Source organism: Gouania willdenowi, chromosome 21, assembly GCF_900634775.1.
Source record: "Gouania willdenowi chromosome 21, fGouWil2.1, whole genome shotgun sequence".
NCBI classification, from domain to species: domain Eukaryota; kingdom Metazoa; phylum Chordata; class Actinopteri; order Blenniiformes; family Gobiesocidae; genus Gouania; species Gouania willdenowi.
The window spans coordinates 24,105,978-24,124,905 of record NC_041064.1 but is presented as its reverse complement, the minus strand read 5'-3'; the positions used below and the strand labels follow the sequence as shown (position 1 = coordinate 24,124,905).

The 18,928-nt window shown below is 37.9% G+C and overlaps 1 protein-coding gene across 1 annotated transcript in view; it reads left to right on the top strand.

Moving 5' to 3' along the window:
• The first annotated feature begins 1,028 nt into the window (after positions 1 to 1,028).
• The window catches only part of adcy5 (adenylate cyclase 5), a 117,821-nt gene continuing 99,921 nt past the window's right edge, over positions 1,029 to 18,928 (top strand). Inside the window, 1 exon segment of the mRNA XM_028435489.1 lies at positions 1,029 to 2,703. Within this exon segment, the coding sequence (XP_028291290.1) occupies positions 1,798 to 2,703 (906 nt within the window). The 5' untranslated portion in view covers positions 1,029 to 1,797.

Sequence of the window (18,928 nt, the reverse complement as noted above, 5' to 3'; positions counted from 1 at the left end):
AAAAAAAACCTTAAGAAGTGTGTGTGTGTGTGTGTGTATGTGCGTGCGGTGCTGCTGCCGCCGCTGGTGTCATGGCGGGTGTTTTCCCCTTGTCGCATCGATGCGCTGCCATCCGGTCACAACCCAGAATAAAGGACGAGGGTTACGAGGAACAGCCAGTTTCAATGAACGAGTGCGTGCCTTCACTGCCTTGCACTTTTGAAACTCGAAGGAGCCACTCGAGTTAGTTATTCTCCAGCACCGCCATCTTTGTTTTGGTCAGACGACGCATCGGCGAGCATATTTTGCGTAGACTTATTTTTTGCGTGGACGTCATCGATTATGTCGACGCGTTGTCCCGGCCCTAATATAGATGTGTCAGAAATAGGAGTAATGCACTAAAAGTAGGAAAAATATGGCAAGAAAAAGTAATGAAATTAGGTTCAATAATGGCAAGTTTGGTGTAGTTGCAGAAAAAAGGTAAAAATGAGCAAAAATGGGTTGAAATTGTTCAAAAAATTATACCTAGTTTCTTGAAGGCATCTGGCGACCCCCTCCCAGTGTCTCACGACCCCAAATGAAGTCCCGACCCCAAGGATGAGAACCCCTGATTTAGACAATAGAGAATCCATGAGGCAAACATGTTTATCTAAAATGTTGTTTCTTTGTTATGTATTTGTACAGGTAGATGTGATGGATTGGTGACTATAGGTGAAAGTGAAGTAGAATGGAATGAATAGCTGTGGTGTTAAATTATTCTGCTGTTTATTTAACATAGGAATATGTGGGATGAGATTAAAGCATCAGTTTACAAAGAATGCTCCTGGGGAGAGGAGAGGATTCCCCCTGTGTCCGTCTGTGTGCCAGGGCTCTCCAGCTGTGCGCCCAGGCCCCGCCCTATTCATCGAAAGCAACCCGGGGGTCGCGGGCTCTGTGATTGACAAGCCCGACGTCCAATGAACGCTCGTCAAAGCGTGACTCACCCTCTTCCCTTTTCCAATAAGGCTGGGGCGGGGGGCGGACCGCAGAGAGCACACTTGGTTGAATGGTCCACAGAACCTGCAAACAGCGGTGAAGATGTGCTGATGCCCCCTTAGTATCGGACACGGAGCGGCTGGTCCGAGTCTGCCTGAGTGCTCTTTGGCAAAGGCGGCGGTGGAGGATTGGTGAAAAGCTGCAGGAGCGTGGAGGAAACCCCCACCAGGAGGGATCCGATCCTCTGCGGTTCTGAGCAGTGATGGGAAGGAAGACAGGTGATTTGGATAAACTGAGTGCACGGTTATTATAGTGTTCTCTCTCACCGTGGTGAGGAAGAAGAAGGAGTCTCCTTCGCTCCCATCAGGATCGTGATGTTGCGTTTCACGTTAATGCGGACACGCGTGGTCCATGATTCCCACCTACTGGAACCACCGTGTGAAATGCCCTTTAGTGCGTCCACCCACCTCCTCCTCCCCGGGCATGTGTGCAGGTCTGACGGCCTCATGATGTAATGGACGGTGCTGTGGAGCACCCCTGGGACTGTAAATGATTGTGTGGTGTTTTAATCCATCAGTGCTCAGTGCCATGCGTCCTCTCTGTGGATTACACTTAATTGGGCCCCTTGTGATGAAGATGAAGACCCACGTCCACCTTCATCCCAATACAGAACTCACATCCCTGTGACTTTAGTGGAATTGTTTTTTTTTAAATTCCCAGATCGCTCTCCTCTCCTGCCACATTACACGAATAAAACTCGCTTGGGATCGTAAATAAAGCCCAAAATAGGAAAACAACATGTATTTAAATGCGTCCCCTAAGCAGAAGTAGATAAACCCCACCATGTCCAGATCCAACAGTGTGAGTCCTCCTGGTGTCGGAGCTCCAGGGGTAAGGGGAGGGACCGAGCTGAGAGCAGCCTGGGTTGAGTGTGACTCCGTGGCCAACGGAGGTCCCTGCACCGCCAGGTCAAAGCTCAGTCGCACCGGCAGCCGATGGAGGGAGGACGATGACCCGGGTCGAGCTTCCACCACAGTCAGCTTCAGGTCCAGGTCGGCTTGGCAGGACCATGGCGAGGAGAGCCGAGACAACAAGTGTGCTAAGCGTCCTCTTGACGGGGAGGTGAGACCTAAGTCCGTGGAGCTGGGTCTGGACGAGCGGAGAGGAGGCAAAGCGACGAGCGGCGACCAGGAGGAGGAGGTGGTGATGCCTGAGGTGAACTTTTCTCTGGTGGCATGCTGTGCCAGCGTCATGCACGTTTTCAAGTCCAAGAAGTTCCAGTCGGAGAAGTTGGAGCGGCTCTACCAGCGCTACTTTTTCCGCCTTAACCAGAGCAGCCTGACCATGCTGATGGCGGTGCTGGTCCTGGTCTTCACTGTCATGCTGGGCTTCATGTGTGGGACCTCCAGGCCCAGCATCACCTCCGTGCTGGTGCTGTCCTTTGCCATCTTCCTCACACTGGTCCTCATGCTGGTGTGCAACAGGAACGGCTTCCACCAGGACCACATGTGGCTGGTGTGCTATGGGGTCATCCTCATGGTGCTGCTGGTCCAGGTTACTGGGGTTCTGCTAGTGCAGCCCAGAAGTGCCTCAGAGGGGATCTGGTGGACCGTGTTCTTCATCCATGTCATCTACACACTGCTACCTGTGAGGATGAGAGCTGCAGTCATCACTGGACTTATTCTCTCTACCATCCATGTCACCATCTCCTGGCTGCTGAACGGAGTGGATGAATTTCTGTGGAAACAGGTAAATAACCTCATAATAGCGCTGGGCAATATATCGTGAGTCAAGATATATCGAGCTTTCCCATTTTGGCGATATATAGAAAATGACAATATCACCTATATATATATATATATATATATATATATATATATATATATATATATATATATATATATATATATATATATATATATATAAACTTGTTTTTATTTATACAATCACACAGTACAAAACACATCATACAAGTATTTAATATTATTCATAGAGTACAGTCAAACAGTGTCATTATCTACAATTTTAAGACTAGTACAGTGCCCGTCTGAAGTATGTACTCATGTAGGAGCTTAAGTAGAGAAGTCAATTATGTCCAAATGAGTATGTGTTTGAAGGTTGGATGTACAGAGATGTACTTACTGTACTCTGTAGTGTTATAAAGGGCTATATTTCAGGGCTCTACACTAACTTTTCCAGTAGTGGCTGTAGTTTTGTATGAAGTAAAGATTGACAATGACTTGAGATATATTTGCTAAATGTCTTAATGTTTTAGTGACAATATTAAGTTTTTCTGCAACAAGCAGTGGCTGAAATAACAGGTCATTTATTTAATATCATTTTAAAAGGAGACGTAACAATTTTTTCTTTTAAATAACAGCAAAGAATAACAGCAGGTTACATGTGTTCTGTTATTTATTTTGCAGAAAGGCTGTACTTGAATTAACTTAACAGTAGCATAACCAACTTAGCATCTACATAGTTTCACCCCATGGAATTAAATTCAGAGGGTCCAGCTCTTATAGTGGGGTCTCCTCACCCTCTTCCCCTGGTCAGGGGTCTGCAACCTTTACTCTACAAGGAACCATTTAACCTCATCTCACCTGGATTAAAGTCTTCCTGGAGCCAAAAAAAAATACCTTCTCAATGAAGATAGTGTATTAAATTATATACAGTTAAAATGATATAGAATATTGTTTGATTTCATTTTATTTGATTTGTATTGATCATGTAAAGGGCAACTTAAAAACAGTTTAAAATAAAATAAATTGACATCAAGAAATAAAACAGTCTTTCATCTTCAAATTCTTACACATCTCAGTTTACATGAACACAATGTTATATAAAGATTTTTTTTTTTAGTTAATGTATTTGAAAGGCTACAAAAAGTAACCTGAATTTGAGAACACATGATCATGTGGTCAACACATGCTAATTGCTAATTTCTTGCCACACATAAAGCATATGCATATTTAACCTGCACATTGGTGGTTAAATGAATCTGTTCCCACACAATTAAAATATCTATTTTCTTCCAGAATAGTGTTTTTGTTGGTTTAATTATCTTACCATTCTACCATATCTTACCATTTATCCTCATTCAGGAGATTTCATCTATTCAGATCAGACTCAAATGTGTCTCTCGATTAAGATTGGAAACCTTCAATCAAGTGTAGCCATCATGAGCAGATCTATAATGAATTGTATCTGTAAACTGTACCTCAGTTTAGGGCTGGGCGATATTTCTTGTCAAAATGGTGAACATTTTTGATAACTTTAATTCAAATGAAGTCTGACTAGAAAGCCAATTCATTGTTAAATGTGCTGAATGCAAAATGCCGCACAGGCACATTTATTAACAAACAGTTAGACAGTATGTGCCACTTTTGGCTTTTTCTCCTATATAGGACAGCATGTGTGAGTGAGTTTTGTAGTGTGGCTTTTTTCAAGTGAAGGTCTGGGTTAGGAGACGCATTTTGAAATCCATCTAACTGAGGTTTTAATGCTGTCCTGAGAAGTAGTGAGAGCAGCAACTCCTAAAACTAATGTTTTAAAACAAAACAAGCTCTAAAAAATATGTGTATATATATTTATTTATTTTTTTTCCAGAATAGAAAACTCATATCTTGAATCTCGATATGTCGCCCAGCCCTACTTCAGTTCAGATCTGGAGATGTTCCAAATAGGAATGTCCCGATACAACTTTTTCAATGCCGAAATTGCAGCCTTGTGTATCGTTTGATACCGATGTTGATCCAATGCAATAACAGCATGAAACATACATACTTATATTAATTATTTTGTAGTGTGGAATGTTAGAAAAGGCTTGATCAAGTGATGTTGCTCAAACAGAGAACAATAGTCAGCAACAGTAGGTATGAGAAAAACTGACCCATTTGTTATTAACCAATTGGTTAGATACATTTTAACCTTCTAAATAATATCTACAGTATTCTACAATTGAATAAATATAATATATATCGAAGATTTTAGATGCAGTCTTCCCCAGGGCAGCTGTGGCTACAACAGTAGCTTACCACCAAGTGTGGAGTGAAAGAATAATGCCTTAATTCTGTAAAACGACTTTGAGTGTCTATGATAAAGCGCTATATAAAACTGATGCATTATTATTATAAAATGCGATATTCATTTTCTGGCTGATATTGGACCGATATCGATATTGGATTGGGACACCTTTAGTTTAAAAATATATATCCAAACAAGTCCTCACCAGCTTTAGAAATCACTAAGTTATTTTAAAGATGCCTCATGGCAATAACTCTTCACTTATTTTCCTACCAATTTGTCGCATTTGTTATTATTAACTATGGGTTTGAATGGTTTTTAGAAATATCTGGTACAGTGCTCAGGTTGTTTGCTCCAATTTGAAATGGGACTATTTATTACCTTTTGTCAGGCACAGCATGTTAATCAGCAGCTGGTGGCTGTGGGTGCTGAAAGTGTTGGACATAATGCAGCCTCTAGTAGACCAGGTCTCACTGTGGAGCAAAGGAGAAAGTGAAGCTGGGGCTCCCCTCTCACTTCCCCCATAAACAAGTGTGAGATCCCCTCATATTTTTCATCCCAAAATGTTAAATTTAAAAGAGGTTTGATCAATCTCTCTATACAAAACTTGTCCAATGATTTGAGTCTTGCCTGTTGTTTTCTGCGCTATCCAAACTGCACTGGGTTAATCATTACCTTGGAGCCATTAGGCCTAATTAAAAAGGCTTTGGACTGGAACTGAAAAAAGGTGATTTGGGGACATTTGGAGAGAAATTCTATCTTCAGTGTATCATAATAACAATGGATAAAAGCCTTTAAAGGGGAGTACTATAGATAAATAATGACATAATAATGCAGAAAAATATCACATTGGTTATTCTATATTTTTACATCCTAATATTTTCAATATAGTATTTTTTTTTATCATAGATTAAATAAATTCCTCCATTTAAATAATAAAATTTGAGATTTGTACTTCAGTTGGAATATTAAATTACTTTTCTTTAAATATATAAATATTCATGCAGTATAGTAGGGCTAGGTGGTATTGATCAAAACTCATATCTCAATGGACTTTGTCTTCATCCTACTTCTGCTCTTTATGTGAATGTATATTGTACATTACATCATAAAAGAGCAAATAAAATGAAATGAAAAAAATCAATAGTTTTTCCCTTAAAATGGCGATATACAATATGAATCTCAATATTTCTTTAACTACTTTTACTACTTAACTAATGAAGTCTGCCACACAGGCACATTTAGTACCAAATAGCTGCACAATGTGCGCCATTTTTGGCTTTTTTTCTTGTAACGGACAGCATGTGTGAGTGAGTTGTGTAGTGTGGCTTATTTAGGGGAAGGTCTGGGTTAGGACGCACTCGAAAATTCATCTGACTGCTTTTAATGCTTTTCTGAGAAGTAGTGAAAGCAAATTCTAAAATGAGTTTTTTTAGTACAAAAAAGCTCTAAAATAAAAATATATCATTATAGGCAATATTGTAATTTTTCTATATTGTCTAAACCAGGGGTCTGCAACCTTTACTCTCAAAGGAGCCATTTTGCCTAATCTCACCTGGATTAAAGTCATTCTGGAGCCAAAAAAACACTTTGTCAATAAAGACAATAGTGTATGAAATGCTATACAGTTCAAACTATATCGAATCATTTCATGTGAAAAGATATATTTTTAAGTTAATGTATTTGAAGGGCTACAACACATGATCATGTCGGTCAACACATGATAAGTGATCATTTCTTGCAACATATCAAGCATGGATAATAAACTAAATTAAAAAAAACAAAAAACTTTCCCCACACAAATAAAAATATCTATTTTCTTCCAGAATATTCTTTTTGTTAGTTATCTTACAAGGGATTTAAAACCTGATACGTTGATGATCTGTAGAGGTTTCAGGAGGTGATGTATTTGATTTATTTTTAGGTTAACAAATTGTTTTATCATAATTCTATTTGAAGTTCCTGTTATTAGTCATCAATGCCCTCTGTAAGAAATAACAATTAATTATAGGGATGCACCGATATGAAAATTTGTGACCGAAGCCGAATCAAATATAAATGCTTGGCCGAATATTGAATGCGGTTTTTAAGTTTTTCACTATTTTTTTAATAGTGCATAAATAGCGTAGAATAAATTTTTAGACTTTTTTTTAAAGAAACTAAATGTTTATTGAATATTCTGACATTTTTTAAATATTCCAGTAGCATTTGCTTTTCAAAAAAAGCACAACAAAGTTTTTCATTCATATGAGCCCTTCAAATAAAACAAAACATGCATTCCTTGTGATTCCATATTTTGTAAAAAGTCCGCTTTAAACGGACGAGTTGGATTTTGCCCACGTTGGCAGGTGACGTCACCTAACACGCCTCCTAGAATGTGAGCTCCTCCCTCTCCAACTATCCAACAGCTAAAACAACACTGCGGTTTAATATAAAATGTATATTATACTTTATTGCCATATATGTAAATGCAAACTGCACTACTGGAAGCCCAAACTGAACTACTTTTTCTGCTGCTGATCGTGTTGGGAGTCACTGCTTGGAGCCACGGACCCATTGTTTACACACATCACTAAACCAAAGGCCGAATGAGGCTTTTTTTGCAATATTCGGCTGAATATATTTGGCCACCGAATGTTCAGTGCATCCCTAATTAATTATTTTAATATTATTTATGAAGCTATCGGGAGCCATTGCAAATGAGTCAAAGAGCCACATGAGGCTCCAGAGTCGCAGGTTGCAGACCCTTGGCCTAAACTGAAATCTCGACATATCTTGAATCTCGATATATCACCCAGTCTTATTGCCCAGGCCTACAGTTTAATAATATATGCCATAAATGAACAAAAACCATTGATTAGTAAAGATTATGCATCCATCCAATAGGAAAAGTTCTTTAAAGTGTTGCTTCTAATGGTGTCACCAGCTGCCAGATTTCAGTTCATTCTCTCCGACACATTCCACTCACCAGGGGCAATGGGTGGTGAAACCTTTCACATGATGGAGGAGATTTCATTAAGTGGATCTGCTGTGATTAGAATGTTTAGGACGCTTTCACATGCAGTCACATGTCTTCCTATCTTGTTCCCTGTAGCATCTCCTTATGTCACAATGCTTCATTATGCTCTTCTGACCATCACATGTTGGAGGGTTTGTTGTTGTTTTTTTTATCCAATGAATCTCTCACATTGTGCTAAATATTTAAAATTTGAACTCCAAGCTACTGCTGAAGTTTGGAAGAAGTTTGTTTAGCTTAATTTGGATTAGTGCTTCTCTCACGCTCATGAGTTTATAATGTCACGTCCTGCTGAGTGTGCACGTTCCTGGATCTGTACATCATCATTGTTACAGTCCAAACTATGCTCCACTGCTGCTGGCTTTTGTCTGTAATAAAGGTGCCAAAAAGACTTTAATTTTCCACCATTATTTAGTTGAACACTTAATAGCTCTGGGTTAATAAGCACTAGTCGTGTGGTTCCATGTCGGAGCCTTTGCTACTTCTTGCACAAGATGTCTTTCTGGCTTAAGTGCTGTGGCAGTTGACTCAATTTACAGTTTTTATTAAGCCTCTTGTTGCTCGTAAACATTTTCTGTAACAGCACAGTAGACACACTGTAGTACTCCTTGTTATGAAGGTCTCTAGATTATAGCTTCTATGTGATTTTTGTGCCAGATTCTGCCAACCAATAGACCTTTACATTTTTTGTTTCTTAACTGTATTTTGTGCGCTCTAGAATTGAGGAATTATTTTGGCAGTGGCTATCAGTACGTAATATGTGTCAAAAGACCGGCAGTCTATCCGCGTCCCTCATTGGCCAGTTTAGGTCACGTGACAGGTGTACCATATGACTTACTGTTCCTGTTATTTTAGCTCATATTTATTTTTAGCTACCCCGCTAACCCTTTTATTTGAACCCTAACCCAGGAAATACTCTAAAATGTTCATATATGTATTTTTAAAGGTGGAATTTGCTGTGTTATATATGTTAAAATGAAAAAATAAATATGTCAAGGCACATTACGTAGAAAAGGTCTGGCAACGTAATCTTTCGTACGGATAGACTGCCAGTATATAGACATGTATTACGTACTAGGAGACACTTCTAATTATTTTCAATGCTAAGCATGTTTTTACAAGTCAATGTAAATGATAAATGCAAAAACGTAGACAATACACTCACACAAGCTGTGTTTTCATTACAGAATTTCTCATAATAAAACCGATATTTCTAAATGTTGACAAAGTATAATCACACTTTGAACACGTTTCCATTGAAGGTTGTTTTGGAGCCTCGTAACTCTCATGAAATCTCATCCCACGAGACTTTGCTGCAGGAAGACGGACGCTCAGAACCTATTTATGAAACTCTCTCAAGTATAATGCTTAGAAATGTCCCGGTCTCCTCTGTTTACATATACCGCGCCATGTTTTCTCGGAGAGAAGTGATCATGTGATCAGGTACATCACATCATGTGACCATGTACGTACGTCAGGTTCTGTGACGTTTATTTGCGGGAAAAGTCAAGTGTTTCCATAGCGCTTTTGCTACACATTTCAATATCAAAACGTCAAAATTCAGGTGTTTCCATTATCAGTTTTTATTGCACCATTTAGATTTTACGCATTTTCAAGGGTAATGGAAATGCAGCTACATACACCAGCTTGTAGACAGTGCAGTGTTAGAACTAAAATAATTATTTACAATAAAGACTCAAATAGGTTCTATAAACTTTCCTCAGTCCAAACTGTTGAATAAGCCACAATAGATCCATATTTTTATTTTGTTTATGTCAAATTCTGAATCCATTTAATGGTTACCATCTTTGAAGTAGGGATGGTGGGAAAAAAATGGATAATAGATTAATTGCGATCTCAGTATTGACAAATATGGATCGATTCTTAAATTTGCGAAGATGGATTTTTATTTACATTTTTACTCGTACTGAGAGGTTTTATTAAAAAGACAAGTTAAATAATTCAGCAGCTGACTGATGGTGAATGGAAGCTCTATGATCAGTAATACAGTGAATCGATAATCACTAATAATCGGTTTGTAATTGAACCGAGACTTCAATAAGCAGGTTTTGGGGCTGTAACATTCTCTTCTGACATCAGTTCGACATATTGTCCCAGATTACTACTGCTAAACTGGATAGTCTTTTTAACATTCTCTGTCAACATTTAATATCTCAACAGGGACAGAAGCCACTGAACGACCTTGAAATGATCAACAAAACAAATTTAGCACAAACTTGTGCAACAAAACAGAAAATAAAAGGTTATTGGTGAATTCTTTGACAACAATACGTATGACAAAATATCCTCTGTTTCTTACTAAATGATAGCCTTTGGGGTATGCAGGTCACCTGATCATCCTGTTGTTGGTCAACCATGGCTTAGCAACGGTGCAAGACATAATTCTGTGTGGTGAACGCTAGCGCTGAACAAACTTGGAAAATCATTTAATTGCAATTTTTTTTTCCTCAATATTGCAAATTAATATGTGATTATTTTTTCAAGGGCCAGGGGTCCGCTGAGTGCTTATGATCAGAGAAAAGAGCAAAGCTACTACGAGGAAAATGATGGAGTTTCTGGCTTTGTACATGAATAAAAAGCTTCCACTAATGAACAAGTGACTGTAATAAGTGTGAGAACAAATAACCTTTGTCATGTTCATTCTGTGATTACACGTTGACTTATGAAAATGTTAAACATGCTGCACTTTATTATTTCTGTAGAATGTTTGACTTTTAGCTTTTGTCCTGTCAGCTGTTGCAAGTTATTTTTAGAATAATATTTTTACATTTAAATATCCACAAAGCTGTTGCAGGACACTTTATTGGTAGTTTAAGATGTTTTGTTAGTTTGTCTAGTAGATTATTATTATTATTATTATTTATTTTTTATCATCTACCCCAAACGCTGTGATTTTCTTTATTTGTAAAACCAAAATACTGCTCTACACTTTATTTTAGTTAAAGATCTCCAAACAGGTCTGCAGTGTAACCTGTTGGACACATTTATTTAGTTTTTAAAATGTGAAAAATGAAAGACTAAAAGAAGTGATATAATTTAGTATTTTGGACAGCAATGATCTAAACTTTTAATTTAATATTTGTGATAACTGCAGTTAAAACAACACGTTTGTATTGTTTCACAGGTTTTGGAACATTCAAGGTGTTTAATGTCAGTTATGAAAAAAAAAATTGGGATCAGCCAAAATTGGTATCGGCCGGTCAGGCTTTTAAAGAATCGGAGCACCCCTAATTTCAACCATAATATAATACCGTTATACATTCTCAAATCTCTGCTATTTTCATAGTTCAGATAGGTTTCTTAATGACACAAATAGAACACTTTCATACATGTATGCCTAGAAGGAACTGTTTTAATAATATTTTAAATACATTTTCCACCTGTAATATTTCATTTGGCAGTGTGTTCCATGCATGAGTCATCCTCTAAGTGAACGTTCATTGTAGACATTTCGATTTGGCTTTTGGTAAAATAAACTTCCCTGCAGAGACATGTCTCATACTGTAGTTGTGTTTATCGTTGCTAAATAGCAGGTTTTGATAAAGGATTTGTGGACATTTATAATGTACAATATTTTATCTAGAATGAGAGTAATGAATACAGTAACGTGTCCTGTACGGATAACATGAGTTTAGAGCTGGTTCCGTACTCACAGCCCAACATCATACGGTCGATCTTTATTTGTGAAATATGATCCACTTCCACCTAGTGCCTAAAGAAAGCTGGATGCAGGCACCAGCAGACCCTCGTGACCCTGAAAAGGGGTCGGAAAATGGATGAAAATACGATCCGCCTTGAACAGAGGATATTTTATTTTGGGAGTCATGTTCCTCCTTAACCCAGATTATTTATCATAAGGTTTTGTGATGTGCAGTTTGCATGATAAAACCTTATCTTATTTTGTGCGAAATTATTTCCCAACAGCGCGAGTTTTCTCTCTAGCAGTTGTCGTCTCACTTACGGTCAACATCCCCGTAATGGTTCCAGTGAGTTTCATTTTGTTTTCTTTTTGAATAGTATGTTAAGTTGAGGTTTTGTTTATTCAGACGAGGTTTTTCAGGAAATTTTTATCTCCCGACATCTTTTGACTTTCAACAGTCAGTCTTTGTCAGAGTTCTGCTGATGGCCTTTGATGGTTCCTTTGAAATTTCACTTGATTTTCATGTAATAGTTCCAGGGAGTCGGGAAAAACATAATAGTAACATAATAACCAATGAAAACACGACTAGTGTTTTGGCAGTGGACTAGAATACTGTCGACAGGTACACGTTTACACGCCAAAATCCCTAATATAGATAAAAACCTTTCAACCAGGCAATATGTTTGGTTAAGTGGAGGTTTTCTTTATTCGCGACTGTTTCAGCTGCCAGTCTTTGCCAGAGGAGTTCTGCTGATTGCCTTTGATGGTTCCTTTGAAGTTTCACTTGACTTCCATGTAATAGTTTCAACGAGATTCATTATCGTTTATTCTTTTGAATAAACAAAAACTCAACTTAACATACTATTCAAAAAAAAGACAAAATGAATTATAATATGTTTAGTTTTCTATTTCTTTTCAAACCTTTAAATGGTCACACTTCTTATGAAGTGCAAGAGTTAGAAGAAACTGCAAAAAGAATGTGACAAACACCGGAAAGAGTTTAGTATTTCACATCTCATCCGTTTGTTTTACTCCTAGCTCTCCCATGTTTGCTTATGCAAACTAACACGCTGCTGATTTTTTGTTTTTTTTGTTGAGTGAATGGCATGTGACCCTGCATCTGTTTGTATTTTCTACAAAAAGCCACATTATCATCCGATGTGCTGATGTGAGTGTGTGGGAACAGGCTGATGTATTTGTTGTCCTTTCCTCACCATGCTGTTGTTTTAAGCATATCTGCATTCTGTCCTTCACGTAGGATCCGGCTCATTGCTGTGTTGGACTAATGCTGTTTATGTAAGGTCCTTGGATAATGCAGTGGTCTGATGAGTTCCTTTGAGTTGCTGTGGTATCAACTCAACCGTGTCATGTTTTCTTTCATGTGTTGCATTCGTGCGCGGCTTAAAAGTAAGGCTGAACGATTATTTGCATTTGCGATATTATCGCGATTTTCTAAACGCAAAGGCTGCGATTTTTAAATTTTGTTCATTTATTTATTATTTTCTTTTCTTTGTCTGCACATGCTGTCAAAGGTTGTTGGGAGTTTTATTTACCTACAAAACGTCAGATTGGTTAAAGCAGATATTACTTCTACTTACTTTTCCTGCACTTTACTATGTGTGATGTTACTGACTGAATATTAGTCAGCTTTATTTTATTTTTTAATATCTTTTTATGTTCAGAGAGTGTTTTTCAGAAGTGCAGTCTACATGGTTACATGTTTCATGAAACGTGAAGTGAGTTAGATATGTTGAAGAGGTAAAGCCACAGATTTGTTTGCTTCATTAAAATATAATATAAAATATATAATTTATATTTGTTTAAAATTTAAATAAATCTGAAATTGTTTATTATGAAACAGATTGATGTATTTCTTGTGTTCATTGAAAAATACATGACAAGAGGCCCTTGAAAAAACAATCGCATATTAAATCGCAATATTGAGGAAAAAAAATTGCAATTAGATTATTTTCCAAAATCGTTCAGAGCTACTTGTATCATGTTGAAGACATTGGGTTTAATTTGGTACGTGACATAGATATACATTTACGTTTCGTGTTTTCCGATAACTTTTGTTTTTTAAACTATCCTCAACCCTCCACAGCTTGAATGGACAAATGAACATTCTACACAGGTAGCAGTAGATAGTAGCCTATGATTAAATGCTCAGAAGTTCGTCTGTTGACCGCATTTCCATCTAATTGGCCACCTCTGGTTTTTCTTCATTTTCCAACTTGTAGCTTTTGAGCCCCAGCTGGCGCCATTCTCAGCAGTCAGACTTTACATAGCTCCTCAGGGACAGAGAGATGCATTAAACACAAATTAAAGTGTAAAAGTGCGTCACTTTTTAGAAACAATGCTCTCAATCTGTTGGCGGGAAACAAAAAACGTCCATCAAATTCGAGCTAACGCTGGTTTAACTCGCAATTCTTGAGAGAAGTCCAGGGACTTCTCGGCTTCACAGTCGCTTCCTGAGTTTGTTTTCTTTGTTCGCTATCTCGCTTTTTGGTGCTTTTGTGATGGAAATCCCTGTTTCTTTTTCTTTTCTCTTGCTTCTCCACGATTGCAGAAGAGGGCAGGCGAGCAGCCCAGTCTCGGTTGGCAGGATTCCAGTGATAACAGGGAATTCTGCCTATCTAATTGAATCACCCGTTGCTTGTAATGTGTGCAAACTCAAAACAGATGTTCACATTATCTGTCCTCCCATTACCTGCCTCGATGCAACCATTTCGCTTGTGCTTGAAGTTTCTAGACATTTATTTTTCTTGCAAAAAACTCAACCTCTTTTAAACTTCATTCAACCATTTTCCTAAAGCTGAAATGTTTCGTAAATGTGATGGAAAGGAACACAAACCTTCCATGAAAGAGGTTCTCATCTTGTTCTTGGTCCTTGTTGCATTATTTATTAATTACATGTTGGATGACGTTTCCTTCAGTAAATACGGTAGTTCTTTAGGGAACAGCGTGAGACAGAGGACGGATATGTTAGAGGATGCTACTATTTTAGAGACTACCTGATCCTTAAATGGAAGCAGAGCAAACCAGGGACCACTTTTAAAGACCACTGCTGACGCATTACAGGTCCAGCAAGCTGCGCCGAGAGTACTGCTGTCACTTAGCAACAGTCTTTTTCACAAACATCCACCAACTTCTCTCACTGAGCTACACATGGAGCACCTGTGTTTTTACCTTCAACCACATTCTATGAGGACATTATTTGGTTTGCGAGGTCACACAATGCAACTTTAACCCAGAAATGTGTTGTTTTTATGTCTACTTTAGATCAGTGGTCCTCAAACTTAGTACCCCCTTTCTTTTATTTCTGAGTACTTTGTCCGACTACAACATTTTGCTTAAAAAACTATTTAAAAACAATTATAGATCATAATGATGGATGAATGTGTGATAACACTCATTTTTAATAATCTCATTTTGTAAATAAGTGGAAAAAAACAGTGTATAGTGTCTCCTGAATAGATTTATTTCTATAGTTTTTATTATTTACGGTCATCACGTTCTAATCAAGATCATTTCTAACAATTTAGTGTTTTTGGTGTCATTTTTTGTTTTGTTTTATTATTACTAATAAATAAATAATATTTATTTAATGATAATATTTATTTAATAATAATAATAAGAGAGTATATTTTTCTCATTTTGTGTGTTTTTGTTGTAGTTTTTGTGTGTTGTTGGCATTATTTAAATTATTCTATCTCTGTGTGTGTGTTTTTGGTGTCGTTTGGTTGTTTCTTATGTCTTTTTGTATGTTTTTCTGTGTAATATTTTGTGATGTTGTGCATTTTTCTCTCTGAGTGTGTTTTTTGTTTTTGTTTTGTCGATTTCTGGTAATATTCAGTGTGATTATCATGTTTATCTAAAAAATAAACATTATAAAACCCCATAGTTTTAATGCTTTCATTTCTTAATTTTCCTCTGTCTCTCTCAAGTGCCCCCTGTAGTGCCATCGGGTACCCTTAGGGGTACACGTACCCTCTTTTGAGAAACACTGCTTTAGATCTTTTTGTCCAGGGCTATTGAAATATTGGCCGGTATTATTATGTCTTAGGTTGCTCAGGGTTCATCAAGAAAGCAAAGACGAAATACAGGTACTTTATTAACTCGCTGCTAAATGTTGTTAAAAAAAAAACCCTTTTTTGTGTTTTCAGCTCTGAAATCATAATCTGAAAGGAAACATTTGTTTAAACCTGAACCCTTACTCATAATCATATGTGAGGGTGATGACAAAACACCTATAGTATTGGTTAGGGGTGTGTATTGCATGCATCTGGCAATACGATTTGTATCCCGATACATAGGTCACGATACAACACAATATATCCCAATATTCCCTCCCATTGCTATCAGGATAGCTGTGTTCATCGCCATGACAACTGTTGTGATGGTGATGAATATTATTTTATGGAGACGGTGTCAGTCCCCCGACCCATATTTCACAATGATTTTAACATAAAATCAAATAAAAGAGCTATCAATTATAAAAATCTGAAAAAAATTAAAATCTCAAATCTAGAAACACCAAAACATAAAACCATTAGATGTGCTCTATTAAATATTAGATCACTGAGATCCAAATCTCTACTAGTAAATGACCTTATCTCAGAAAATAACTTTGATTTATTCTGTTTAACTGAAACATGGCTGTATCAAGATGAATATGTTAGTTTAAATGAAGCCACTCCTCCCAGTCATTTAAATACTCATATGCCACGAGACATAGGCCGTGGAGGTGGTGTAGCAGCTATTTATCATTCCTCTCTCCTAATCTATCCTAAACCAAAGGCCAGTTACACTTCCTTTGAAAGCCTGGTTCTAAATTTATCTCATATCGAATCAAAAACCTGCCAGCCAGTCTTATTTGCGATAATTTACCGTCCTCCAGGCCCTTATTCTGAATTTCTATGAGAATTCTCTGAGTTTATATCAAACTTAGTCCTCAGTTCTGATAAAATACTGATAGTAGGAGATTTTAATATCCATGTGGACAAAGATAGTGATAGCCTGAGCTCAGCCTTTATGTCCCTAATAGACTCAGTTGGCTTTTTTCAAACTATTAATGAAGCTACTCATCGTTTAAATCATACTCTTGATCTTGTTCTAACATATGGCCTTGATATTAATGAACTAAAAGTCTACCCTGAAAATCCTCTGCTATCAGATCACTTTTTAATATCTTTTAACATTATCCTAGAGGATCTCGCACTGTGCAATAAAATAGTTACAAGTAGAAATCTATCCAACAGTGCTGTGGCTAAATTTAAAGAGGCCATTCCTGCTGCCTTAAACTCAGTGCACCATCCAATAAATAACTATGATATTAATTATAACCCCTCTCAACTGGATCTGCTTGTCGATAGCTCTGCTAGTCTACTAAAATCCACCTTGGACTCAATTGCCCCATTGAGGGAAAAAACTATTAAACGTCAGAGGAAAGCTCCGTGGTTTAGCTCTGAAACTCACACACTCAAACAAACAACCCGTAAATTAGAGAGAATGTGGCGCTCCAATAAAACAGAGGAGTCACGAATACTTTGGCAAGAAAGCCATAGTAAATACATGACAGCCTTACGACATAGTCGATCTACATACTACTCCTCACTAATTGAAGAAAATAAAAATAATCCGAGGTACCTTTTCAGCACTGTAGCCAGGCTAACACAAAGTCAGAGCTCTATTGAGCCCATGATTCCTCTAGCCCTCAGCTGTGAGGACTTTATGACATTTTTTAACGATAAAATTCACAAGATTAGAGATAAAATTAGCCACTCCCTGCCTTCACCTGGGCCTGCTGTACCATTAAATGTAAATAGGCCTAACCTAAACTGTTTCACACATATAGGACTTCAGGAACTTAACTCTATTATTTCATCCTCCAAACCATCGACCTGCCTTTCAGATCCGATCCCAACTAAGCTGTTTAAAGAAGTTGTTCCCCTAGTCTGCCCATCTTTGTTGGAGACAATAAATATATCCCTATCAATAGGCTACGTGCCACAGTCCTTTAAAGTAGCTGTAATCAAACCCCTTCTCAAAAAACCTACTCTTGATTCCAGCACTTTAGCAAACTACAGGCCTATATCTAATCTTCCTTTTATTTCAAAGATTCTTGAGAAAGTTGTGGCAGCTCAGCTCTGTGAATTTCTTCAAAACAACAGCCTGTTCGAGGACTTCCAGTCAGGCTTTAGAGCTCAACACAGCACAGAGACTGCTTTAGTTAAAGTAACTAATGATCTACTCTGGGCTTCAGATGAAGGACGACTCTCAGTGCTGGTTTTATTAGATCTTAGTGCAGCTTTTGACACTATAGATCACTATATTCTACTAGAGAGATTAGAGAAATTACTTGGAATCACAGGGACTGCCCTAAACTGGTTTAAGTCCTACCTATCTGATAGGTACCAGTTTGTACACGTGAATAATAAGTCTTCTGTGTACACTAAAGTAAGCTACGGGGTTCCTCAGGGCTCTGTGCTAGGTCCAATCCTCTTCTGTATCTATATGATCCCCCTTGGTAATGTTATGAGAAAATACTCTGTTAACTTTCACTGCTATGCTGATGATACCCAACTGTATGTATCAATGAAGTCAGGTGAGACAAATCAGCTATCTAAACTTGAGGCCTGTCTAAAGGACATTAGGGCCTGGATGGACCAAAATTTTCTTCTTCTCAACTCAGACAAGACTGAGGTCATTGTACTGGGCCCGCGACACCTTAGAGAAACCTATGCTAGCCTAACTGCCCTAGATGGCATTACTCTGGCACAAAGCACAACTGTTAGAAACCTTGGGGTTCTATTTGATCAGGATTTATCCTTCAACTCTCACATAAAACAAACTTCAAGAACTGCCTTCTTTCATCTCCGTAACATTGCTAAAATCAGATCTATCCTGTCTCAGGGCGATGCCGAAAAACTAGTCCATGCTTTTGTTACCTCTAGACTGGATTATTGTAATTCTCTTTTAGCAGGCTGCCCGAGCAAGTCGCTTAAGACACTTCAGCTGGTTCAAAATGCTGCAGCACGTGTACTGACTAAAACTAGGAGAAGAGATCACATTACTCCTGTATTAGCCTCTCTGCATTGGCTTCCCATAAAATATAGAATAGAATTCAAGATTCTTCTTCTCACTTATAAAGCCCTAAATGGACAGGCACCAGTCTATCTCAAGGAGCTTGTAGTGCCATACAATCCCCCCAGAACACTACGCTCTCAAAATGCTGGACTACTCGTTGTTCCATTCATCTCTAAAAGTAG